The following is a 26,127-nucleotide window of genomic DNA, read 5'->3' as shown; positions in this document are numbered from 1 at the left end:
AACTATGTAATGGATTCTGTTTTGTGTAGGAACAAGTGCCAGGACAGACAGTAATTTGCTGGCTTCTCTAACTTCTGGGAGATAAAACCGCTTCAGCAAAAGGCCATTTTTTTTCCTTGTCATTTCACAGTAGATTATGTAAGAATTGCGTTTAAGCCGTTTCACTGCAGTTAACGTTTCCTTCATTTGAGGATGACAGCATGATTGCTTTTTCAAGGGACTGTTGTGGCAAAACCATCACCATTTCTAGGTTGTTGGATATCACCACCTGCTTGCTTTCTCTGCTATGTTTGCTGTAGCACTGAGAACGGAGACAATAAAACCTGTATTATTTCCTGTTCTGTCAGCTTGGCATGCTGATTTATCTTTTGGTCATGTATGTGGTGCAGGAGCAGGGCGGGTCCTTCACGCTGCCCTGATGGTCTGCATTGCTATTGTAAAAACACATGCTGGTGAACTTGTTGAAACTGAGGCAGATATTTCAAGAGAGGGTTTGGGAAGGGTGTAAAGAGCAAGACCTGCTTGGTTGTCCTTCATAGGCTAAACCTAGGTAGACTTGATATTACAATGATTGAACTCCACTATAAAAATGACACCCTACTCTTTTCTATACTTTCTTCTTAAAGAAGGCTAGTATAAAATGTGCTGCTTCAGTTGCATCTCCTGAAAAGATGCAATTAGTAAACAAGATCAGAGCCTGAGAAAAGGCAGAATTTCTTACTGATAAAGTCTCTCTCTAGTGTTGAGAGTGAGTTGATCTATTGCGTGAAAGAAGGGAGATAAGAAACCCTGTATATCTTCCCTCTGTACTGGAGTCTCTAATGTGACAGTGGAAATTTGTGGCAGGTTCGTCTTCATTTTATGTTGCAGCACAGCATTTCTGCTGGCAAAAGAATGATGTTGCTTTTGTAAAATAAGCCATTTGCATAGGGAATATTATTTTTTGAGTAATAAATCCTGCAGTTGTCATCCATCACTGAAGCAGCTTTTTCCTACAGGTTCCCGTGCCTGAACTACTAGCCCCTGGTGTACTACGAGCACTACTATGATCTTTGTGCCAAAGGCATGCATTTTTTTCCTTCCCATTTAGGAACTAAACAAATGCATGAAGTTACCTATTGCAGATATGCTCAAGCACTTCATAATTCATCAGAGGCTGTTCATAATAATAGACCCATTTAGGCTGGAATAGACTTTTAAGATCCAACTGTAAACCTAACACTGCCAAGTCCACCATTAAACCATGTCCCTAAGAACCACATCTACATGTCTTTTAAATACCTCCAGGGATGGTGACTCCACAACTTCCCTGGGCAGCCTGTTCCAGTGCTTGACAGCCCTTTAGCTGAAGAATTTCTTCTGAATATTCAACCTAAACCTCCCCTGGCGCAATGTGAGGCCATTTTCTCCTGTCCTGTCACTTGTTACCTGGGAGAAGACTGACACCCACCTCACTACAGCCTCCTTTCAGGTAGTTGTAGAGAGTGTATAATGCAGTATTCTTGTGCTGACACTGTGGTGGTTTTTTTATTTCTGTGTCTCTAGTTAAAAATTAACAAAGATGTTCGGTGATCAGTGTGCAGTCACTGTTGTCCCCCTGCCCCTTCCATGGGACTACGGCTTTGGCAGTGTTTACCAGTGGGAGTTTATAACAAAGCTGAGGGACACAAAAAACCCCCTAACCTGTGAGTCAATATGGGCAGTGCTAAACTGATAGCTCAGCATTAACCCGGGTTGTTAGTTGATGAGCAGTCAGGTGAGGCTGACTGCAGTAACACAGATGACTGCATATCTGATACTGCTTGGAGTCTGCCACATGACTGATGGGCACGAGCTGAATGCAACCATTTTTCGTATTTATCAACCAGGTTGAGCTGATAAGTTCATAAGAATTAAGGTTCACGCATTTTGTGGGGTTGAGTTAGATCTGATGGAGAGCTGCTTCTGTTACCTTGTCTCCTAAGGCAGATGTCTTGTTTTGTTGTTTGGGGTTTGTTTTTTTAAATCTTGGACTTCTGGTTTAGATCTGCAATGTCTGGAAAAATAACCTTAGGTAGAAACTGCTCTGTCCTGTTTGAAGAGTGCTGGTGTGTGCTCTTACAGGTTTTGCCCTATACAGGTTTGTCCCCATGAGCATGCCAAGCTATTATGCCATGCGATGGGAATACTGGGAAGGTACAGAGGAGGACACCAGGAAATTTTGATGAAAATCGTAAGAGGTGGCTGGAAGAAAAATTCACTTTAGTGTCTGTTGGATAACATAAGTAGCAAAGCTGCAGTTCTGTGCTTACATACTAAACTTGGATGTTGTGATGTGTTGGAACAGCATATTATGCTCTAAACTTTCAAAAAGTTGAAAATAAGCTGCTGCTTCTGCCTGATGTGATTGCTTTACTGTGGGCAGTGGTTACAATGTGTATAAGCACAACTTTCAGATTCTTCAGGTTATATTATTAAACTGGTAAGGTCTAAAATATTTTGTGATTATTTTCACTTTCCTGCTGGTTTTCTTGAATGTAGATCTTGTTTCCATAAATTGATAGTGGCTTTCCACTTCTCTCCCATCCAGCAGTGCGTGTGTGTGTGTGTGCGCATGTGTGCTGAGAAGGCAGAGCTGTAGCTGAAAGCAAGTCAGATGGTGGAATTGTGCTTAAAAAATGTTATTTACAGTCAGTCCAGTGAGGGTGAGGTACTAGAATAAAGATTTGATTTCTGTGGAAAGTAAGAACTACAGCCTCTAACTCTTCCCTTGGATATTTTTTCTCTTCATTGCCTTTCCCTTTCTATTAACCTTCCCAACAGCAGAAACATCTGACTTTGGTACTTATTTTCTAGAACTGTATAATAAAGCCCTGAACAAATTTCTTTGTGTCTTTTCTGAAGCTATACCTCAGCAGACTGTCTAAGCAGACATGATGTGTTTCTGCATACTTAAGGTACAGTTTTGAGGTTTCTCACTAGGATTTATGCAGATTGTCTGTGACAGCAAGGACAGCCAACTTTGTGGTGGTTTCAGCAAGTGAGAAAATAACTGTGCACAATGTTTCTGTAATGTTCACAAGCAATTCTGTTTTCAGTGTCGCTCTGAAAAAGAGTAAGATGGAATATTCAAGTGGTGATATTGGGCCTTATGTTTTCCTTGTATAACTTGCCAAAGAGAGAAGGATGTGTGTGTGGAGGGGGTTTGAGACAGTGAATCTCTGTGGCATCTGGGTGAAATTATGAACAATAAAATAACTATGAAAATCAGCTGGAATTTCATAAGCAGCTAAGCTATGACCATCTAGGGCATGCTGAACTAAAAGGACATGTCTAAAGTAGAACATGCTAAAATGAGGAATGTCCGTACAGTCGGGCATGAAGCCAAGTGCATACTGAATTAGGTCACCGCTTTAAGTGTGAATGTTTCCCCTCTTTAGGAAGACATATTCATCCTTTGCAACAAGGAACCAAAACAGAATGCTAATATAATGAAAACAAATTTAAAAGCATTTTCAATTAGCATGCTGGTCTATTCCCTTGTGCTTAGAGAATCAATGAGCTCTTTTGTAAGGAAAAGAAACATTTCCATAGTTGAATATACATAAGGCCCTGAAAATGCAGAAAGAATAACAACCAGTTGCTTCTGGAAAACTTGCAAATCTTTATAAGCATTGTATAAGCCTCAGAAATCTCATTCTTTGGCGATGATGGGGAGTATTGCAAATAGACCTGTTTTGAAGACTTGAAATAAAGTGAAATATCAGCATGTGCAATGTAAAGATTTGGAACTTAATCTTTAAACACTGAAACACTGATCCCAGGGACTTCTGCATGAATACTTATTTCTGGGTAATGTGTTTGGTTTTTTTATAAACTTCAGAATGTACCATGTGACACTGAATTAATTTTCCTATTGTGATTCTTGGGATCCTGTGTGCTTTTGTTAATTCTGAGGTTTCACAGCCTGCTTTCTCTTGTAATCATCTTCTACAGCCTGGGAGTAGTTACTGGAATGCCTAAAATAGTGCTGTGCCAGACCTGATTCATATCAAATTTGGGTTGTAAATATGCAAAACTAGTGCTTTTCTGAAAAGAGAGGATGGTGAAATAGAGGGCTTGTAAACCCTCCTTTTCTGATGGGATGAAAGCTAAGATTCTTTACTGGCTTCACTCCTTGAGAGATGCAAGATGAAATCTGTGTCTGACTCCTTTATGATGACTCTTCTCAGCAGAAGTAATAATGGGGGAAAAAATGAGAGATGTCCAGATTGTCTCAGTACCCACTGCTTTAGCAAACTAACTTACCCCTTCAGCTCTCCATGTGCAATTTAAAATATTGTCTAACATAACTGGTTGCACAAACATTCCTTGCCTTTAAAGGCCACAGGGAAGCTGTAGTGGGAGAAATGCCTGTTCTTTATGGTGTTGCACAAAAACTGTCAAAGATAAATAGGCAAGGCCCATCTCTGTGAAAAAAAGGCTGTCTTGTTAATAAGATTGTTAGTAGCTCTCTAGAAAAGGGTTTCAACTAATGAGGGACTAATTAGAGCCTAGAAGGAAAAGAACCAGGAGCTCTACAGCTCACCACGTGTAGTTTCCATTGCTTTCCAAATGGCGTATTGTTCCCCTTCCCTAAGCACCCCTTAAGGCACTGCTCCACAGAACAGCCCTCTAGTGTTAATAGGTAAAGTGCCAGTAGGAAGGCTCAGAAATCTGCAGTTTTTCATAGTCTTTTGTTCTTGGGTTCGTGATGCAATGCAAGCGGCGACTCCCCGTGGAGGTGGGCTGACTTTTCTTAATCCATGCTTACCATAATGACGTATATTTGGCCACAGTTAAAGTTAAGAACAGAGTTGTTCTTTCATTGCCCCGTGCTATTGTGTGAGGGAATCTTAATCTCCCAGTACATTGTGTCCTCTTGACACCGCATCAGGAAGTCTGTTGTCATTTGCTTCTAAAACATGAATGACACCGAAAGAAAGTGAACACAATGCAATTTATTGGTAGAGCAAGAATTGAATAAAGGCCTACTAGGCTAATGTCCCAGCCCCAGGGGTGTCTATTTATCACTTAACAACAGTTACTGATTGTTTAAAGCCCATGGTGGTAGGAGGTTGTGTGACTTAGGTGGCTTTAAGTTAGAGGTTCAGTTATGAACCAAATCTGGCCGTGGTTTGCAGCTGCCTGCACTGCCCATTATCAAACTGTACCATGGTAGCCCAAATAATCTCTTAAGACAGTCTCAACTAGAAATACCAGTTCCTGCTTTCTAGTACATGCTTTCGTTTTCTTCAATTATCTTGTAAAAGTGAGGAGAAAGGTAAAGGAAAAACACAAAGCTCTCTTCTTCATGTCCTGCTGAGCCGTAAGAGTCAGCCTTGTTTCCTACCATGTCCCCTGTACCAAAAGCATGTCTTCATAACTTGAAAAGCTGATTTCTGTAGTGGAACGGTAGCTGTGTTTGTGTATACAGCAATGCAGAAATGCTCTTGTTCTTGACAGCAGTAATAAGGCTGCGCAGTGAAAAATAGATGGGACTGGGTGCAAGTCAGGTAGTTTGATCATTTTTCAGTATGCCTTGACTGATCTAAGATGTGCCAGCTTCTGCATGCAGTGGCTTTACTGCAGTCTAGCAGTAGGTTTATCTAGGGTGGCTTTACTGCAGTCTAGCAGTAGGTTTATCTAGGTTTAAATAAACATACAGTTTCTTATGTTATTAATTGTGGCTTCACCTTTTGCAGTCTAACAGAACAGGAATTCGGGAAGAAATGTGAAAAAACATCATATAGGCAACTTTGTACTAAAGAGAGCTTAGGATGATATTACATCATTTCTGTGAACTGTTTTTATCCTGTAGATTGTTTTTTCTCTGTCTCCCTTGATTCACCACATCTGGACCCTGGTCAATAGTCTGTAGATACATCTGGTGTTTATCACTCTTTATAGGCATTTAACTTGCATTTATATAATGTTGTGTTTGTGCAGTGAGGAGTGACTAATTTCTGTCTTATTTGGACTTAAAAAGATGTCACCTAGAATTCAGTTGGCAAAACTGTTACTTATTTCAAACCAAAGTGTCCAGTAGCTTTTTACATGAGTTCAAAAGGCTTCAGTTTCAGATAACTATTCCCTTTAAGCTGCTGTATTAAGAGTTTCTACATAATGGATCCAATTTATTTGTGAACAGGGTCATAGGCAGGGACTAGAAATGGTAACGGCTGCTTGAAGCAGCCCTGTAGGCTTCAGCTAGACAACTCCAAGGTGTGCAGCTCTTGCAAAACTCAGTCTGCATGCCATGCATACAAACTTAGGATCAGCTATTGCAGGCATTGGTGTTGGTAGTATGAATAAATTACTTAATCTTTCAGACCCTGTAATTGGAGCTTTCTTGCAAATGAGGATGCTGAATATCATGATAGCACCGATCGTGGGACCTGGTTCTCACTAAAGCAATATCCTGATGCTGGAAGCCAAATGGGAAGGGAGAAATGTCACAAGGACATGACTGGGGACAAATGTTGCAAGGTGTTTGTTGTAAACACATAGAGTGCATGGTGGCACTGTGACTCATTTGCAAGGATGGAAGACGGGGTTTCTGGCTGCTGGCAGTGTTAGATAACAATCTGTCCAACCAGATTGTTATATAAGGATAACAATGGACTTATATATGGACTTATACTCCATATATAAGGAGTATTGGAGTAGGCAATTTCTTCTAATTTCGTAAGCATACTGAAACTAAACTGAACTTACTCAAGTCCTGGAACTTCCCCCAGACAATAATTACATAACACAGTCAAAATGGATGTAGAACTAATAGATCCCTGGATAAATTTTAATAAGCGTATTTTCTACAACAAAGTTTTAAACAAAAGTATTTTGTTAGTGTTAGAAAGTAAACTAACGTGCATTGAGCTTACTTCTTAGCTCTTTATGCTGTCATTGAAGAGGCCCACAAACTGTTTTGCTGACTATTGTTGCCGAGTGGGATTTTTGGTATCCTCCTCTTGCCTAACTGTAGTCTTTTTCGCTGGTATTTTCCTCTCAGCCCGTTTGGTCAGTGGTGTAAGAGGATGACCCATGCAAATGGTCAACACCTCTTCATGCTGGCCTACTGTCCTGGTTTCATCTGGGATAGAGTTAATTTTTCTTCTTAGTAGCTGGTACAGTGTTTTGGATTTGGTGTGAGAATAATGTTGATAACACACTGATGTTTTAGTTGTTGCTAAGTAGTGCCTATCCTAAGTTAAGGATTTTTCAGTTTCCCATGCCCTGTGAGCAAGCAGGTGCACAAGAAGCTGGGAGGGAGCATGGCCAGGACAGCTGACCTGAACCAGCCAAAGGGACATTCCATAACATAGACTGTCATGTTCGGTATATAAACTGGGGGGAGTTGGCTGGGAGCAATTGCATTGTGCATCTCTTGTGTTTTCTTGGGTGTTTTTTTAAATTATTTTATTACATTTCTTATTGTTATTGTTGTTATTTAGTATTACATTTTATTTGTTATTCAGTCATTCATATCTCAACCCACAAGTTTTACCTTTTTTTTTGATTCTGTTCCTCATCCCATTGTGGGGGGGTGGAAGTGAGTGAGCGGCTGCATGGTGCTTAGTTCTGGCTGGGGTTAAACCACAACACCTACCCAAATCAAAAGGTGGAAATGTTAGTGAATGGATAGTCTGAGTCTCCCTTTCATCAATCAGGAATTGGGGTTTGAATTTCTGTTGAATTTGGCCTATTCTGAAATTCTGTTTCTGTGAACTTTGATATTTAAATCTGCAATACTTTATTCATGAGTGAATAATTATTCCCTAAAAGATGTTTATTTAAAGGAAAAGCAAATGGAAATGCAAGCTTCTTCTGCTGCTGCTTCAGAAGAGTTCTTGGAATTTTTTTTAGTTTAGAGGAGTAGGAAGGACATGGGTTTTGTTGGTGGTTTTTTCCTCCCACAGAGGGGAGGAAACCCAAAAAAACCCAAGAAGGAATGGGGGAGTTAAAACAAATAGAACTTGATGAGACTAGAAGAACCCTTACTGCTTTAGCTAGCTATGTGAAAAATGTATTTTGTTAGACTGTCCATATTGCTATTTTCCAGATGCTATGCCAAAGGGAATCATTGATGGGTAATGCAATGGAAAGAAATAATGTTTTCTTTCTCCTTTTCCCACCCCTTTCCCCAGCAATCCTTTGCATCCATGCGTTACAACTTTGTTCATGTGTTTTCCAAATGACCAGCTGCTTTGTAGTTCTAATATGCACCTTTCTTTTAATTTTAGGTTCTGTCTTCATTTTGCTGACTCAGACCACAGATTCCAAGGAAAGTGGAATAAAGGGGGAAATGGAATAAAATACTCAAGTGCCAGAGGAAAAGCCAGACTAGCCAATGAAAATTACTGTTACTAAACTGTAGACTGCTCTCACGCATGGGGGGTGGGAAATTGCTGTCGATTCAAAGCTTATAAAATGACTTTTGCAGACTTTCCTCATTGGACTTCATATAGGCTAAAAGCCTTCAACTAGGGTTGAATTAGGGAATGGAAATATGACTCCTTGCTGGTGTCTTCCATCTTCCACCCCCTCTGCAGGGTTTTTTGTTTGAGGTAGGAAATCCTGAACAAATTGTATGGCATCAACAAAACTTACAGTTGATGGTTATGGATGACATAGGAACTTCAGATTTGTGTCTCTGCAATGACCCTGATTAAGGCAAAGGTTGAAAACCACTCATCAGCTACTTTATCAAAACTTGTAGTAACTATTATGGTTATGCTTTCTCTCTCTTTCTAAGATTTGACCTCTGGGGTAATGTTCCCTGGAAGGCATGAGCAGATAAGTCATCTTTTTGGATTGGAAACGGAAATAATACGAGAATGCCCAGAAGAGGCTTAGTAATTCAAGCCAGGACTCGTTGGCTATTAGTGGGCCTTGCTTTACTATTCAGTTTAGTCTTGCTTATGTATTTGCTCGAATGTGCTCCACAAACAGATGGTAATGGATCTCTACCTGGTGTTGTAGGCGAAAACATGGGTAAAGAGTACTATCAAGCTCTCTTGCAGGAACAAGAAGAGCATTATCAAAACCGAGCTACCAGTCTGAAACGTCAGATTGCCCAGTTAAAGCAAGAGCTTCAGGAAATGAGTGATAAATTGAAATCCCTGCAGGAAAAGAAGAGCCCCAAGGTCAATGGTATGAACTACCAGGGCACCAAAGAACAAGCATCCAATGATCTCCTAGAGTTTCTTCATTCCCAGATTGACAAAGCTGAGGTGAGCGTGGGGGCCAAACTGCCTAGTGAATATGGCGTCATTCCTTTTGAAAGCTTTACGTCCATGAAAGTATTCCAGTTGGAGATGGGGCTCACTCGGCATCCAGAAGAGAAACCTGTTAGAAAGGATAAACGAGATGAATTGGTGGAAGTTATTGAGGCTGGCCTAGAAGTTATCAATAATCCAGATGAAGAAGATGGACAAGATGAAGATGATGGAGTAGGAGAGAGGCAGCTGTATAGTGAAAATGATTTTATAGAAGGTATGTTTATTACATGCGTTCCAGCCCATTAACAGAATGTCACAACAAGCATTTAATGGTGTTTGTATTTTTAGGGGTTTTACCTACATGAATATAGTCTTGAACAGTAATTACACAGTCAGAACCTTTGTTTCTAATGATGAGAATATTGCTGCTTCATTATCTTGTGTTTTGAGTAGGGAGCAAGAAGTCCATTTCAGAAGAAGAGCTCATAAGAAGTGTACGGGAGAAGCTGTATCCGCTTAAAATACTGAGGCATTCATAATTGATTGTAGCTGAAGTCAGTGTGACACAACTGCTTATGGTACTAAATAACTGAAAGACTTCCAGTGAAACTGGTGGCAGCAGGAGGGAGAAATTTGATTCATCTCTCTTGTTTCTGCGTAGTTAAGCAATTCAGTATGAAGCTACAGGGTTTTTCTTCACTCATCTCTATGCCACTTTTTGTTAATATTCAGGCTTTTGACCCTCTTGGAGTTGGCATACTCGTACTGGAGGGAGAACATAGGTAGGCTAACGTGTTCTGGTCATGTCAGCTGAAAACTTGGTGCCCTGAATAGACCCTTCATGGTTTACTAGTTACGGGGTCCGCTAAGCTGTGCAACCTTGAACTGTTCTCTTGTTCTGTCTTCAGTTCTCTCTCGGTGCTTGTAAGTTTAATTACAGAACACATATTATTATAAAAGCAAATATAGCAGTTATGCTTTCAACACTTAGTGACACCCTTAAAAGAGGCATTAGTGATAATTCCTATAGACACTGGCTTTCAAGGTAGTGTAATGCTGATGGAGATAAGTATTATCAAAAACTGCCCTAGTACCTCTCTTTTGTATTTACAGTATTAAATACAGTTCATGCTGCCATAAAAACCCCAAATGTTGGACCATGTTATAAAAGCATTACTGTAAGAGCAAAAGGGATTCTGGATCTCTGCAGTACTGATGTCTGCACTATTAAGCAGACATGCTGGAGAAAGGTACCGTTGGCCTTGAAATAATCAGTTCTTTCAGTGTAAGATGATGTAATTGGTCTGAAGCACAAAAAGTCTCTGCTTTTAACAGCTACTGTGTTTAAAGTTTAATGCAAGTACTCTTCTTCCTTCCAGAAGGTGGGGCAGGGTGTAAAATCCACTCAGCTGTGTCAGCATAATACAGCCAGTGCAGTGTTAGGATTTTAGTACAGTTTTCACTTAAGACCGTTATTTTATCTGGAGGTACTCATTCTTGCAGTCTTATAATTGTTTTCTTTTTATATTAAGTGTGCAGCTGCTTTCCTTTGCTGTTTTAGATACTGCTTATACTCTAGTGGATTTTTTTTTTTGCCATTACCAAAATAGCTGCTTATTTTTCTTGGTGTACTACCTTTAATGACTGCAGACCTCTTAAGAAAGCAAGCAGATTTAGGACCTTAGAGCTGTACTTCATACCTCTGCCTCTGTTCACACCAGTATATTGAGGATTGGTTTTGGAGATCAAACTAATTTTCTTTTGCTGTAAAGGCAGACTCTTCAAGCATAGAGTTAAAGAAACTATAGAAAAAGGAAAGTATTTTTATGCTGTAGCTCTTCTATGGTGTGTTAGCAACTAGCCATAGTGATACATATCAGTGTCTTTTTTTAGACCAAAGTTGTGGGTTGTGTGGGTATTCTGTTTTTTGTATGTGCGAATACTACTGGCTAATTTAGACACTGGGTCAGCAAAAAAAGGCTGCTTCTGAATATTTATACCTTTTTTCCTATTTTTCCAAAACTTAGGGGTGAAAAATGGAACCAGCCGGTAGTGGTACCTGCAGGTCCCTCGCCCTGCAGCCCTGTGACTGGGCTCTAGCATGCTACCTCTGTTGTCAGTTTGTGCATCCTCGTTTGATGGAAGTCTACTTGGAAAGCTGATGCCTTTCCATTTGGAAAATACTGCTCCCTTAAGCTATCATAAACTGGTGGGACCAAGTTTCATAGCAGACTTGGTATATCTACTGAAGTCACAGCAGATCCTGTAACTGTCCGAAGAGCACAACTAAATTGTTGCTGGATTAGCATTGCTCATTTAGAAAAACAGTTTGTTAAAGTCAGCATGAATTAAAATAAATGATTTAAGTTCAGTATCTTCTTCAATTGCTAATAGATTATTTTGTAATAAGTGATTTAGGACTAAGACTAGAGTTTTACACAATCTGAAACAGGAAACTGAGAAATTTGGTGTGTGGATTGGTTTTTTTGGTCCTAGGGCAAAAGAGAAAACATGAGACTGCATTAGTTAGTACATGATCATTGTATTTTATGCTTAATATAGGTAAACTGATTTTGCTTTTGTTCTGACTTGCAGGAATTTTTTCTCAAAACTAATGCATATCTATCTACAAAAAATTACCCACAAAACTGTGCCACAAGTACAAGCTGAACTAGAAACAGGCATTTTTATTCTGGAAGCTTTCTAGCTTCCTACCTCAACAGGCTAAATTTTCATGTAGGTAAAGGTTTGGTTCTGGGAATTATTTCAGCTTTTTTCCTAGACTTGTGAAATACTAAACTAAACCCTGAGCTATGTAATCTTTTGTGGTATGTACTCTCAGGTGTATTAGTAAATCCTTAGAGAATTTGGTGGCTGTTTAAATAAGGTTAGAATCTCTTTTCTTATAATTTTACCTGATGGTGTCTCTTAATCTCCACTGAGCATGTCTGAAGTTCTTCGTGAGCATTTACATTGCCTCTGATGCCCAGTCAAACATCACTTTCTTGATTTGTAAAAGTGTCAAGAATTTTTTTCTTACTGTATTTTAGGGTTTACCTATATTGGACTCACTTGTGACAACAAAGACTAACAACATGAATTTAAAATTAATCTGCCTTCTGCCTATTTAAATTTGTCTATTTTATAAATAGAAATTTCCTAAATAAACTTTTCTGAAAAAATACACCTAATTACTCAATAATACATGGTAGTCTGAATCTACTGATTTTCATTACTCTAGCACTGCATAGGCCAAAAAACTTCAAAATATGTGCTGGTAGATGCTAACTGTCTTGTTGCTGCTCTTTTTTTTTGCTCTGTGCCCTCGATTTAACTGTTCCTGCAGCTCCTTTGCTGCATGCTCAGCCTCTGTGATCTGTACATGAAGATATTCTGGCTTCTCCCAGTGGTGCAAGGAAGCTGTATCCACAATAGGGAGCAACCTGTTCAAGTGTTATCCAAACTGATGTTATTGTTTTAGTGTTGTGAGACAAAGTAATGATCCAAATCTGTTTTGGAGTTGTGATTAGGCAGAGCTGTCACAGCCACATCATGGCTATTGGCAGGGTTTGAGCAATAACACCAAGTAAAAAAAAAAAAAAAAGATTTGCAAGTATGCATTGCAACTACAAAGATACTCTCTGAAAGCTCCAAATTACTTTTCACAAGGCTCAGTTGACTTGCTCTGCTGATGAAGAGAAAACCAGAAAGTTTCTCAGCTCTGCAGGGCTCTGTTTGCTGTATTGTATACCTTTTTTGCTTTGCTGCAACCCAGAATGAAGCTTCCAGAATTCTAGTATTAACAGAACAAAAATCTGACCCTAAAAAAAGTGTTGTGTAGTTGCTGTTTGAGAAACTCTTTGAAGTTGGCTTTTTTTCTTAATATTTCCATTAGATGTAAGCATATGAGAAACAGGAGTATGCTATTCCCCTTGGATGGAGAGTATCCCTAGAGAGGATAGAAGTTGCAATATTACATATTTTCACAAATTTAAGTGGTCCAGGACTCCAAGCAATGAACGTAGTTGCTGAATTGTGCATTCTAAGATAGTCCTGGATTAAAAATAGATCTCTTTGACATCAGTGTTTGATAATACTGAGAAACAGAGGATAAGTAAGATGGGAAGAGCCTAATAGTATTACCTCTCTCCATGCCCTTTCTTCAGAAGCCTGTGACATTAGGCCTTGAATAGCGATGCAGAACTCATCAGGGAGCCTTCATGGACATCTGTACTTCACTATCAGTGTAACTGGTTTATTTGGGTTACAATTATCAGTGCAATGGGTTTATTTTACCAAGAGATTAAAAGCTCCTCCATTGGATATACATAACCTTTGGAAAATAGAGGTATTAGCATTTTTTCAGAAATTAATTACCAATCAGCTGATCTCTGATAAAGGTCTTGTTATTGAATGTCTGTCAGAATTTGAGTGCTGCTGTTTGGGTCCATTTCTTCTGTGTTTCTAGTTGGAACTGGGCAAAGGCCAGAAACTGTCTTTAGGTCTGAATCTCAAGGGAAGACTCACCACTTGGGGTGTAACAATTGTTTATCTCAATGCTGCAAGCTCAAAGGCAAAACTTTTCCAGAGTCCTTGCCATCCATAAAATGCTGTGGACTGTTTGTCATGCAAACACCCCCTTTAGTATGTCCTGCATAAGACCAGAAACTGGCCAGTGTTCTGGGAACTTCAATGCAGAATTTTAATGCACACAAAAAAATAGGATGTGTCTTAAATTCCATAGACCAAACCATTTCTTGGTAGCTTTCTTGATGGTTGTAAAATAAGTAATAGTATTTGAGGCAATAGAAGAACAGCGTTTTGGCTTTGATAGTAATTGATCCCCAGTGTTCCTAGACTTAATTTGTTTGGTGAGAAACAGAACTTCTGCAAAGGCAGTAAAGCTTCATGGACCAGGAATAACAGCTGTTAAATTATTTCTGCTGCTTTTTACCTCTTTGCTTATAGAGCTCTGTTTTGGATGGCAGCCAGCGTGTGCTAGTTGGAAGGTGAGATAGCAGGCTTTATTATGTGAGTCAGTCCCAAGTGTTAAAAACCTGAATACACTTAAGAAGTAAAACAGATGTAGGTTCTTTTTCTGGCTGTTCTCAACTCTGGCTTCTGTGTATACAAGCCTTAATCCCATAAAAGTATTCAAATTAGTAGATTATCTGTGGAGGTTAGCTCATAGCAAGGAGAATAACTCGAGGAGCATTTACTTTCTATTTTAAAAGTGTGTCACTGGTAGGATGTTGAGATTCAAAAGTTTAGACTCTTACATTCCAACAACTGAATGTTGGCAAGGCACTACTCAAATTTAGACTTGCATATTAACATATTTATGAAGTTACAGCAGCATTTTTTTAAAGTTACTTTAATCTACAAATTTTTATTCTGTCCTACAGCCTTCAGTTGTAGATGGACATCTAAGCATATCCTTTGATTAAAGATAAGCTATTGGCAACTGACCTGCTTTTTAAAAACTTCACTTGCGTTGTAAATGGTATTGTCATCTGTAAACAGCTATTGGATACTAGAGAAAGGAATGTAATATACAATACCAAATGTTAATTTATGCAGGAGTATGGGTGCAAAGTATTTGCTGCGTACTGCATGACAGCATGGTGTGCAAGCACCATGGTGCATCAGCTGCTGCAATAACCAAGAAGCTGCTTTCAAGCTACAGTGCTGGACTAGGCAGCACAAAGTGTTAGAGTGGAAAAGGATTTAGAGGGATAAAAGACCTTTTTCTGCTTCTAACAGTCAGCACTGTGGACTTTCATAGTTTGAAACACCCTTTTTGGTACTTGTAATTAATACTGACTTGAAACTGTCATGCTTTTCCAGAGCATTAAAATGTGGTGCATATTTTATGCAGCTCTGTGTTCACAAAGAAATAAATGCGGATTTCTCCGTCTAAAAGGAGAGTATTGCTAAACTTTGTTCAAAGGGTAAAAAGCATTTAAGTTGAAAAGTTAGATTCAGTCACCATTAAATTCTAGTGTGATGGCACCAGCTTGTTTTGCTACACCCTGTCTCCCACAGACCCTGTGGGGTGGTCATCCATGTTTCCCATTGCGTCTGCCGGTGCACGTGCTCGCCCACAAGAAAGAGCGCATTACAGAGCTGAACACTGGAGGGGAATAGGGAGCTTGCTGTGAAAGAGCGGCTGTTGGGTGGACACAGGCCAGAGGCAGAAAGAGGGAACATCAGTGAATGGAACTGGATTTGGTTTGGGGGGAGGCTGGAACAGAGGATCATGGAGGGAGTTAGGCAGGTTTAGGGAAAGGACTCTGTGAGAGAGCGTGGGGTATGGAGGAAAAAAGTTGGGGCAAGGTGGTGTACATGTTCCTTTGCTTCTCGTATTCAATGAGAAGGTAATGGCAGGAGGGGAACGTGGAAGAATATTGGCCTGGGGATAGGGAGAGAAGCAAAGCTGTAAGATCACTTCTTTCTAGTTCCCGAGATAGACAAAACCAAGCTCCTCAAAGTTTGAGGGCTGCTCCCTTCAGACACCTTGACCCCTCTTGATTTCAGTTGCAAAAAAGACAACAACAAGGACAGTATTGATACTGAGCGCAAGAGACAACACTTTGTGTCACCAGAACAGTTCATCTACCCTGTGCCCTGCCACCTTCTGTCTGGGTGGGAGGCTGGGAGAGGATTTCAGCTGCTCTGGGGGCTAGCTTGCAGGGGAGGCAGTTCAGGCCTGCCAAGTGAATGGAAATACACCGGTTGCATGGCATAAAGGCAGGTGTGTTCATCTTGCTTGGGGGTATGCAGCTTTTCATAACTTTCTCAATGGTCTATGTGGCCAGCTCAACTGAAAGTTGTTTGGTTCCTAGTGTAGCTTATGTTTCTTCTCTATAATATACCTTTTCCTTGTGGGGGAGAGAGGAGAGCCAAGATAGGATGAACATAGGGTAGTTCTGTTGGCGGATTTTTCCTGTCATCATTTCAGACTCTCGGATTAGTATAGATACGGGATTACCAACACCGAGCTCAGTTCAGTCAAAGCCATAGATGAGTCTTGGTCTTTTCGTTTGTGGTGTGACATTAGAGGGGCTGTTGGCTTGAGTTGCTTCCTTGATGGTCCTTAAACGAAAGCGATCAGCTAACCTAAATATTTGTTCTGAATGGGATAGATTTCCCTGCCTATTAGGAGTAAAATGTCTCTAAATAGATAATCCTGTTTACAGAGATCTGGTATTGTTTTCTCAAAGTGCTACAGCTATGTAGAAAACTTCTGCTTACGATTTTAGTGGACCACAGCTACAGTATAATGCCGTTATCCTTGCTTATGGGATAGAAAGCACTGTTGCTAGTGGTCAGCAGTGAAAACAGGTCTAAAGCATTCCAGTATTTATTGCATGGATTTTTTTTAGATATCACATTTCAGATTTTACAGGCTTTGTCAAGCGAGTTATTGTGTCATTTGTTCTGCCCACAGCTTGTGTTGTGTTGATTGCTGGCCAGATGATCTCAGCTTTCACTGTGGACTAGCTCAGGGGAAGATCCTTACTGAAGGCTTAAGAACAGGCAATATTAGATTTCAGCCATGCTTTTCCATAGCAAATAGTTGTATTCCCTTTTTCTTGGGAGGACCCAACTCTAATTCCTCCTGAGAAGTTGATGTAGGACCATAAAACCTATCTAAGAAGCAAGGGAAGCTGGAGGTTGTTTGAGATTGTTTTTCAGATCTGGTCTAAGAAGGTAGGAGGGTGATTGTGATAATTGATGGTTTGTGGATTTTTTTGTTTGTTTTTAGGAAAACCCCAAACGCTTTATTTTCACTTCTTTTATAGTTCTCAGGAAAAACAGTGTTTCTGAGATACAATTGCTGGGATATTTGACTTTACAAATTACTTGTGTTACTTATTCTTCAGGTTACTATCGTACAGAAAGAGATAAGGGGACACAGTATGAGCTGTTTTATAAGAAGATGGATGGCATGGAATACAGGCATGTCACCTTGTTCCGACCTTTTGGACCCCTCATGAAAGTGAAGAGTGAAACGGTTGATATTTCTAGATCAATTATTAACATTATTGTCCCTCTTGCTGGAAGAACTGAGGCATTTGCACAATTTATGCAAAACTTTAGGTAGGTGCGTGAGATTGTATGGTGAGCTCTATTGCTGATTTTCAGTATTTTGTTTCATTTTCAAAATGAATTTCTGTTCTGGTGGATTGGTGACAGAACTAATGATTCCAACATTGCGTGCAACTGCCTTGGGATGTTTGTAATCGAACCGATTGTGTGGAGAAAATATTCCTTCTAAAAGTATTTAAGAGATTCTCAAACTGCACCAAAACCCCTTTTAGACTGAATGCCAGGACCACAGTGAACCTGGACACAGATGATCTTGAACATCGTTTCTGTATTTACAACAGTTTTTGAGCTCCTGTTTAAAAAACAAGGTGTTGGAATGAGACACACAGTATTGGAACCTTCTGATTCAAATGGGAAAGATGGGGAAAGAGAGGGAAAACATCTTCTGTGTTTTCTTTAGAAGCTAGTTGAAGTCTGACCAGAATAATTAAATCTGCTAATACTTTTACATGCAATAGCTTTACATGAAGCTTCTGTTGTGTTGCAAGTAATTGTTAATATCAGCTTATCTTTGTGCTTATAGGGATGTGTGTATTCATCAAGATAAGCGTGTTCACCTCACGGTGGTGTATTTTGGACAAGATGGGCTATCAGAAGTAAAAAGCATCCTAGAATCCGTAGCTAGGTAAGTGTGTCGATCCAATGTCAATCAATACAAACTATATTGATTGGCATTTAAAATGGTTTTTAAAAAGGATGAAATAATAAAAGAATAATTTTATAGTCCATTACAGGTTAATAGGAAAAGTAAGCTTTATTTACAGTACACTATTTTTTGGTTGGCATTTTACAGCTTAAGTTGCAAAAGTCTCCTGAAGACTACTAAAAATCAAGTTAATAGGCCAAAAAGACTAACAGCAGTGGCTTTGAGGTTTCTGTCTGACAGTCCAAAAAACAACAGGGGTGAGTTTTGCAGTGAATATTCAGTCATGCTAACCGATTGATCAGAATTAAAGTTCTTTGGAACTGGGATGCACATTTTGATAGTTATTCCACTGGAGAATCAGTTTTATTTAATGATAAGGAAGAGGAACGTAGTCAAAGTAGGCTGGTGGGCTGCTGAGTGTGAGAAGTTAAGTTTTGCCCTCTGTCCTCTAGGTACTAGGTAATTGGGCCCATACTTACCTTCTGCTATAAAACAACTCTAGACACCGTTTGTCTCAGCAAATACCGTTACAGTAGTAGTATGGATTTAAAATTCCCAAATGTTGCTTTTCGTTCCGCTGGAGGGATGGGACAGGTAGTAGCGTCTGTAAGCCTGTAGCCAAGGGAGCTGGGCTCCCAGGTATCCATCCCCATCTCACAATGCAGGCCAGGGCTCTCTCTGCTCGGTGAAACATATTAGGCACAGGCTGTTGTGTCGCTGGCTTAATATCTGGCGGCGAGTCGGCCCACTGTGCACGGACATCTTCTAGGAAGGGAGGAGTGCTTCTGCCCTCCCCTCACAGAGCCTCCCTGGCATCCAGCTTGCCGAGTGCCGGACGCCTCTGTTTCTGAGGCCTCTCTGCTGCCTGCCGTGCTCCCTGTGAGACGTCCTCTTCTTCTCACAGCACTGAGTCAGGTTCAGTGCTGCAAACTCACTGGGCATTTATCTGGTTCTTTATCTTCTTAGCGGTGCTACTGTTGAGTATCTTCGCTCTGTTCTCAGCAAGCATTGACCTCTGAAGTGTCACCAAAGTAGACACTTAACTTTGCTTGAAGATGTTCCCCGGGTGTATTTCCAGTCTCCCTTTGCTGCTCCTTCCCTCTTCTGCGATGAGTACAGGTGTGTGTGCTACTGGTATGAAATACTGAGGAGAAGCAAACTCACTGGGTTACGGTGGCATCACCAGACAGATGGCCTTTTGCCTCGTGAGTTTCCTAGTGTCAAGACTCTGGCTTTCTGCTTCTCTCTGACATAGTGAAGACCGATACTGCTCTGTTAGTCAGGACTTCTTAGTTTATGGGGACAAACTTTAGATGGCGTAATTTCAGAGAACACTTGAATTCACGTCAGTTGCCAAAAGGCCTTTTAAATCTGTCCAAATGATTAAATGCAAAGTGAAGTTATGAAGTAAGACTAAGGTCCATCTTTTTACAATGTCTAAGCTCTGACACTTAAAATAGACAACTAAGTGGAACAGGATATTTTTATCTCATCCCGATGATATAACTTTTTTAAAAATTTCCGGAGTTAAATTACTGTAAACTGCTGAAAAAGTATAAATGGTCCCTTTCGCTGCACAACCCCCCCCCCCCCCTCCGATTTATTTTGGGTTTGGTTCTGTTTTTCTTCTAGAGAAACTAACTTCCACAATTACACGCTTGTCTCTCTGAATGAGGAATTTAACCGAGGCCGGGGACTTGACATGGGTGCCAGAGCCTGGGAAAAGGGCGAGGTCCTGATGTTCTTCTGTGATGTTGATGTTTATTTCACAGCCGAGTTCCTCAACAGTTGTCGCTTAAATGCTGAGCCTGGTATGTCCCTTTACAGTTGCTGTAACTGAGTCTTCTTGTCTTGTTTGGCTTAAACTGGCCTGTGTTGAACATAGAGAAAACTAACTTGAATGGTGGAGCTTATTCAATACCATGCACCTAGGAAAATGAAAAATTCTCTGTGCACAAAAGACAATAACTTTTGCCTTAGTGTAGCTTGTTTTAAGGACATGGGGTTTTTTGTACAGTAATTACAATTTTCACATTTTCATAAGATTTAGCTGTCTGAAAGAAAGCTGGACAGTTTAATTGCTTTAACATGTAAATTTGTATAGCAAAACTCAATGTAGCACTTGCGGTGGAAGAAGATTTTTGTTATACTGAAATCTCTAACAAGTTTGGTTTATGTCTTCTCACACTTGTGTGGCCATGACATGTCACATACGAATAGTTTTCAGTAGAGCTACACAATGTGCCCCTTACAGAGACTGAGCTAATGTTCCACATTTACATCCCAAGCTCTGAAATTTTCTGACCATTTTTCTCAAGTTTGTATGAAGCTTGCTTGTTCTACAACCTTCTGCCAAGAAGGATAAAGCTTTCTCGAGTTAACAGGTGTGCTAGTTAAGACCTTCTCCTGTAAAACACTTGTTTGGGTTCTTTTTTTTTTTTTAATGCTTACTCTTATTCCAGATTTGTTGCAGCCAGAAACCATTTTCTCCAAATGTCAGTTTGGAATTAATAGATACTTTTTCTTCACATAATAAACAGGCACAAAAATCTGCTATAAGCCAGATACTTGGATTCTATTTCTTGCTTTTTCTTTCATTTCTGTCTGTCTCTGCACTTCATGACACGAGTTGTATAAATAATTGGAAAAACTTTGGAGAAGAGCATCTTGTGAGCTTTCTCAAGGGAGTTGGCAAACTGCTTGACAATTCATACTGACACTTTGTCACCTTTGCTTCAAATGAGATCTGAAAATGCTTCTCACGTGTTCAGAATTCATGCCCAAATCAGGGTACTGAGTATTCTTGCGGGCTGTTGTCAATACCTTTGCAGCACTGGCAATGCAAGAGATCCTTGAAAAATATTTATTTGGCTTCTGTAATAGGCGTAGAACCAGTGTCACAGCATGATCAGGATACTCGTGATGCTTAATGCCCTTGCAGGGGACATCCTGGATGTACACTCTTTTAAATGCTTGTGGAAAGAGACAAGCTCATGAAACTCAAGCTATGCAAGGTGTTACTTAGACTTGGTTATTTTTTAGCTTTACTGCATACCATTATTGCAGGAATTTTTCACTGTCATCTAATGTGATATTGTGATATATAATATATATAATATTTTATATGTATGTAAGCATGTATAACTATATATAAATGTATACCTGTGTATACCTATAGAGTATATATAAATACGTGTACGTATATTTTTTAATCCTGTGGGCTCTGCCCCACTAGATGTTATAGGCTACCTAGATGGGAAATCCTAGCAGTTAGACGTTCTATTTATTTGTTTTCACTAGGTGGCTAATAGCTAATATTTTACCGAATGAGAGTATTTCTGGTTTCCTCTTGCCTTCAGAAAGTTAATGCCCACAGTGAGTAACAATTACGTTTTGACTTCCAGGGAAAAAGGTTTTTTATCCTGTGGTATTCAGCCTTTATAATCCTGCTATTGTCTATGCCAACCAAGATATACCACCCCCTGTGGAGCAACAATTGGTAAGTAGCATGATTTATTCTGGATAGAACTAGTTGTGCTTTGTATAAAACAAAATTAAGTGTAACTTAATAGTCTCTTTGGGATATCTTATGACCTTTGGCAGTGCATATCTAAACAGTTTTCTCCATTATGGGCAAAGCACTTGGAAGAAAATCTTATCAAACAGTACAAAACTCGTTCTTCGATAAACTTGGAGTTCTACCTAGATTTAAAAAGAAAAAATGTGCTATTAATCAAATGAAGTTGGTAGTTCTGATCTATGGCTTAATTCTGGCTCGGAAAGCCATTATTTTAGAAGGAGAGTGGCATAACACAGCAGCAACTTTCATCTTACATTCCAGCAAACAAAGAAGTGGTGAAAGGAAAAAAAAACTATGAACGATCTTGATAAGCTTCCCTCAGTGTCGACTCTCTTTGCTAACTACCAAGTTGCAGGAAGTGTGCCAAGTAACTCGAGATGGACTAAAATGTTCAGTCAGTTGCTTGCTTCATGCTGTGGACAGCTGTACTCTGTGCAGATTGTTTCTTTACCTTTGCCATCCAACATCTGCCAGAACCATTGACTGTTATACTGCTAATTTCATCTTGCTTTTGGAATGAGAAACACTGCTTATAGGGAAGCTTGTAGTCAAAATAACAAATAAACCCCACAAACATTCAAGGGAATGGGTTTAAAGATAATTTGGGGCTCAGTAGAATGAAGGAAGTACTGTATTTCTGGGCCTTTGTTGCCTGAAGGTGGAATGGCCACAGTCAATGTCCAGCCTGACTCTCTTTCAAGAAACTGCATAAATGAAACTGGGTTTTGCAGCTGGGACTTCTCAGTAGACTGGTTTGGAGGAGAGAGTGCAGCACAGCCTTACTAAAACAAAAGAAAAACATAACCCTCACTCCCTACGCTGTTTGCAGGGATCCTGCTGAAAGTAGGAGGGAAGCTTTTGCATGTGGCTTCAGGTAGTCATAGCTGAGAGAGGAGTGAGCTCCTGCCTGACAACTCAGCTGGCTACTTTTTTGAATTGAACAACTTTATAGTTGCTGACTTCAATCACAAACCTTACTTTTCTTGCCATACCAGAACAAGAAGAGACAAATGTGGCCTTAGAAACCGGGTACGAATTGGAGTATCAGGAACAGATGATTTGGCAATAGACTACCAAAAATTTACTGCTTGGTCTCTGCAGATAATAGAAAATAGAAGTGGTGTGGCAGAAAGATAAATGTGGAAACTGCAATGAGAGTAAGTATTTGAAATCGGATGGCAAAGGGTGAAGTGAACAGCAGGTATTTAGGAAGCCCACATCTGTGCATGATACAGAACTATTAGAAGTATATGTGCTGTATCTTGCACTGAGCAAATGATAAGAGCTTAGCTTTCTACAAAACCAAGTGCAAGGTAACCTCCTTCAATGTATTTTGCATTTCAAAATGATACTGTTTTAAAATTGCAGGTGCACAAGAAGGATTCTGGTTTCTGGCGGGATTTTGGCTTTGGGATGACTTGTCAATATCGGACAGACTTTCTAACTGTTGGTAAGATGAAACTGTAAAAAAAAAATTTGCGTGTTTAAAAATTGAATTCTCTGTTCTTATCTAACAACAGGAGGGTAATGCATTTATTTCTTTTATTATTTTCCCAAGCCCAGCAGTCAGACTTGCTTGTCAAGTTTGACCAATGAGATAAGTAAGTTTTTCTAGATTTTGATGTCCCATCTGAAGAGTTTGTTGAGTCACAATATTTTTTAGCAGCAACATTTCACTCTTTTTTTTTTTCTTCATGACTGTCTGAAGCAAGTTAATCAAGTTTAAGAAACACATCCCTCAAGTAAACCACTAACATAGACAAGAAGCTCTCAAATTCTTTCTTTTAAATAACCTTGAATAGTTGAATATAGTTGTTCGAGGCTTTAGAAGTATGCTTTGGCACCGCCTTGTGGCATGCTGTTAAAATTGAGAACAGCTTGGTGTGCTTAAATTTGGAAGACCATCTTGAAGATAGTCTGCCAGAAGGTGTAGTGATATAGCCATATGTGCTGTATAATGGCTTGAATGCAGGCTGATTTCTAATAGCAGTCATATTGCCATGTATATGGTATATGCTAAATAAAGACTTCATAATTCTAGAGTTTTGAAATTGTGCGTGAGTCTGGGTCAATTTTCACTATGGTCCTGGAAAGGCAAGAGAACTTAAAATGGTAGAACAGGTTCCTTAATCCAGCTCTCTGAGTTGTGACCTAGGGAGTAATTGCTGGCATTTTTAGAGAGGGCTTTTCACATGGTGCATGACTGCTTCATTTTCCAGCTGCTAAAATCCATTATGATTGCTAAAAATAACCCAAAAGTATAGCCAGTGAGGTTTGCCTACAGTTTTCTGCAGCTGTCACATGGGATGTCATGCATATGCGATTTGGAGACACTGTTCTAAGAGACTTTCTGAAGCCAGCAAGTGCGTGATCTGTGTCCTGGGTAGTTTCCACCGCAAAGGATGTGGTATGCTTGAAGCTCCTCTCCCTCAATTTGGCATGCTTTGGCATGGAGAACTTGGAAGTTAATTGCTCCAGAATTTCTGGTATGTTGTAGAGATTTGGTAATATGTTACACAAGGAGTGTTGCTCTTTTTGCCTTAGATCTAGCCTGTGTGCCAAAATAACATCATCTGATATTGTTTTTATAGGGGGTTTTGACCTGGAAGTGAAAGGCTGGGGTGGTGAGGATGTTCACCTCTACAGAAAGTACTTGCATGGTGACCTTATTGTGATCAGGACACCAGTCCCTGGTCTCTTTCACCTCTGGCACGAGAAACATTGTGCAGACGAACTCACTCCAGAGCAGTATCGCATGTGTATCCAATCCAAAGCCATGAACGAGGCCTCTCACTCGCACCTTGGGATGCTGGTCTTCAGGGAAGAGATTGAGACTCACCTCCGTAAGCAGGCTTACAGGACTAACAGCGAAGCAGTGGGTTAAATGACACCCCCGTGATATTTGATGACTTCAAATTCACAATGAACCAGCATCATTTTACAGCCTTAATTCAGCTTAAAAATGCAGTGCCTCTCTTTTTCAGTGAAGAAGAGTTTAGAGGGTTTTTGGTTCTTCTATTTGTTTTCCAAGTAATGCTTTGACTGATATGCTGTTACCTAATACCTTGCAAGTTCAAGCACCTCAAATAAATTGGAAAGCGTGTGTAGTTCAAGGAAAGCGTCTTCAGTATCGACTGGAAAAATCAATGGAATGTACAACCCCACAATTTTCCATATGGTACATTTCAATTCTTATTTGCATTATTTTAAGAATTAAATTAAATAATCTTTTGTGTTGTCATGAGTATTTTCAGTCTGTGTGGCTCACTGTGCTGTGACTTTAGAAGGACTAAAATATACTCCATTGTAGAAACAAGAGAAAGGTGTGGAAAAGAATCTCGCCCTGAAAGCTATACAGAACATCCTGGCTGGTGCACCAACTGTTCAGGCTGCTGATTTCACAGCAAGGGCCACATTTGCTCTATTAACAGACATTCATGTGGTTGAATATAGAATAATTCATGTGAAGGAGAGGAATGAAAATCTTTTTAAGTGGAATTTTAGAGCATATAATGTAATTTCACACTGCAAAAGAGACACCACCTTCTTATCTCAGTGGTGGATCAGGCAAGTTGGGAACATTCCAGCTGGGCATTTCTGGGTCTGGTCTTTTCCCACAGTAGATGCCACATCACAGAATCCCTTCTATAAACTGAGCTATGCTATTAAACTTGTTTAAAGATTTTTGGCCCCACTCCTCCTTATTCAAAGGCCTTGCCTGTACATCTTGTCCTTTAAGTTGAGGAACCATCTTTCCATTCCCATATAAATTTATTAGAGGCCCGTTTGCTATTATGCCTGTATTGTCCTTTTGCTTTATTTTTCTGGTATTTTCCTGACATGTTTTTGGAAGGCAGTCATACACTCATAATGTTTCCGGTGACTGAAAAAGCAAGTGCTATTACAGTCTTTCTTCATACAATGCTCTCCATTCCACTGGTTATCCTAGTAGCCTTATTCTTCACTTTTTCAGTTGAGGGGGTTTTAGGGGGTTTTTTGTTTGTTTTTGAGCATGCATAAGCAGAATTATGCTGTGGTCTCATTAGTGCCTTGTATAATGGCACTACTACTTCGCTACTTCCCTTTTGGGTATTTTGGGATGCATAAACAGTTTAGATGCAGGCAGGTCATTTTTCTCCATGTCTTATATGCTACCATATGGCATGCCTCATTTTTAATACATTTGTTTGTAGAATGAATGCTGAGAACGCTAATTCTGTGGTTAAACCGTTTGCATGGTCTCCACTGAATTTAGAAATTAGTTAAAAACCCTTCTCAAACTGGGTGATTAAGATCTGTTCATGAATTCAGTTTGCTTCAAGAATTCTGAAGGCAACTAAAGATTTGAATGGTTGGCTTCTGAATAGCAAATACGCTGTGCAAATAGTTCTGGGCACTGATCCTTTTTATATGTACATAAAATTTGCCTTTATGTAACTTATTGTGGAGAACAGTGTACTGTATTGTACTTAGAGTGAAGAGAATGCATTGCAAGACTTCTTGCAGTTGATATTCTCCGTATAATAAATGGAATTTCTGCATTTTAGAAA

At 39.7% G+C, this 26,127-nt stretch overlaps 1 protein-coding gene across 6 annotated transcripts in view; it reads left to right on the top strand.

Annotated features, from left to right (window-relative positions):
• CSGALNACT2 (chondroitin sulfate N-acetylgalactosaminyltransferase 2) overlaps positions 1 to 26,127 on the top strand; it is a 36,684-nt gene extending 10,557 nt beyond the window's left edge. For 2 of the 6 annotated variants that reach the window (XM_049809850.1, XM_049809849.1), the window contains exons 2-8: positions 8,262 to 9,513; positions 17,126 to 17,342; positions 17,875 to 17,976; positions 19,630 to 19,808; positions 21,402 to 21,496; positions 22,946 to 23,027; positions 24,169 to 26,127. In XM_049809850.1, coding sequence (XP_049665807.1) covers positions 8,856 to 9,513; positions 17,126 to 17,342; positions 17,875 to 17,976; positions 19,630 to 19,808; positions 21,402 to 21,496; positions 22,946 to 23,027; positions 24,169 to 24,461 — 1,626 coding nt within the window. In that variant the 5' untranslated portion in view covers positions 8,262 to 8,855 and the 3' untranslated portion in view covers positions 24,462 to 26,127. The other 4 variants (XR_007507222.1, XR_007507223.1, XM_049809851.1 and 1 more) reach the window with 4 other exon arrangements.

This window comes from Accipiter gentilis, chromosome 9, assembly GCF_929443795.1.
Source record: "Accipiter gentilis chromosome 9, bAccGen1.1, whole genome shotgun sequence".
NCBI classification, from domain to species: Eukaryota; Metazoa; Chordata; class Aves; order Accipitriformes; family Accipitridae; genus Astur; species Astur gentilis.
The sequence above is the reverse complement of the archived record's forward strand: the minus strand, read 5'-3'. Positions and strand labels throughout refer to the sequence as shown.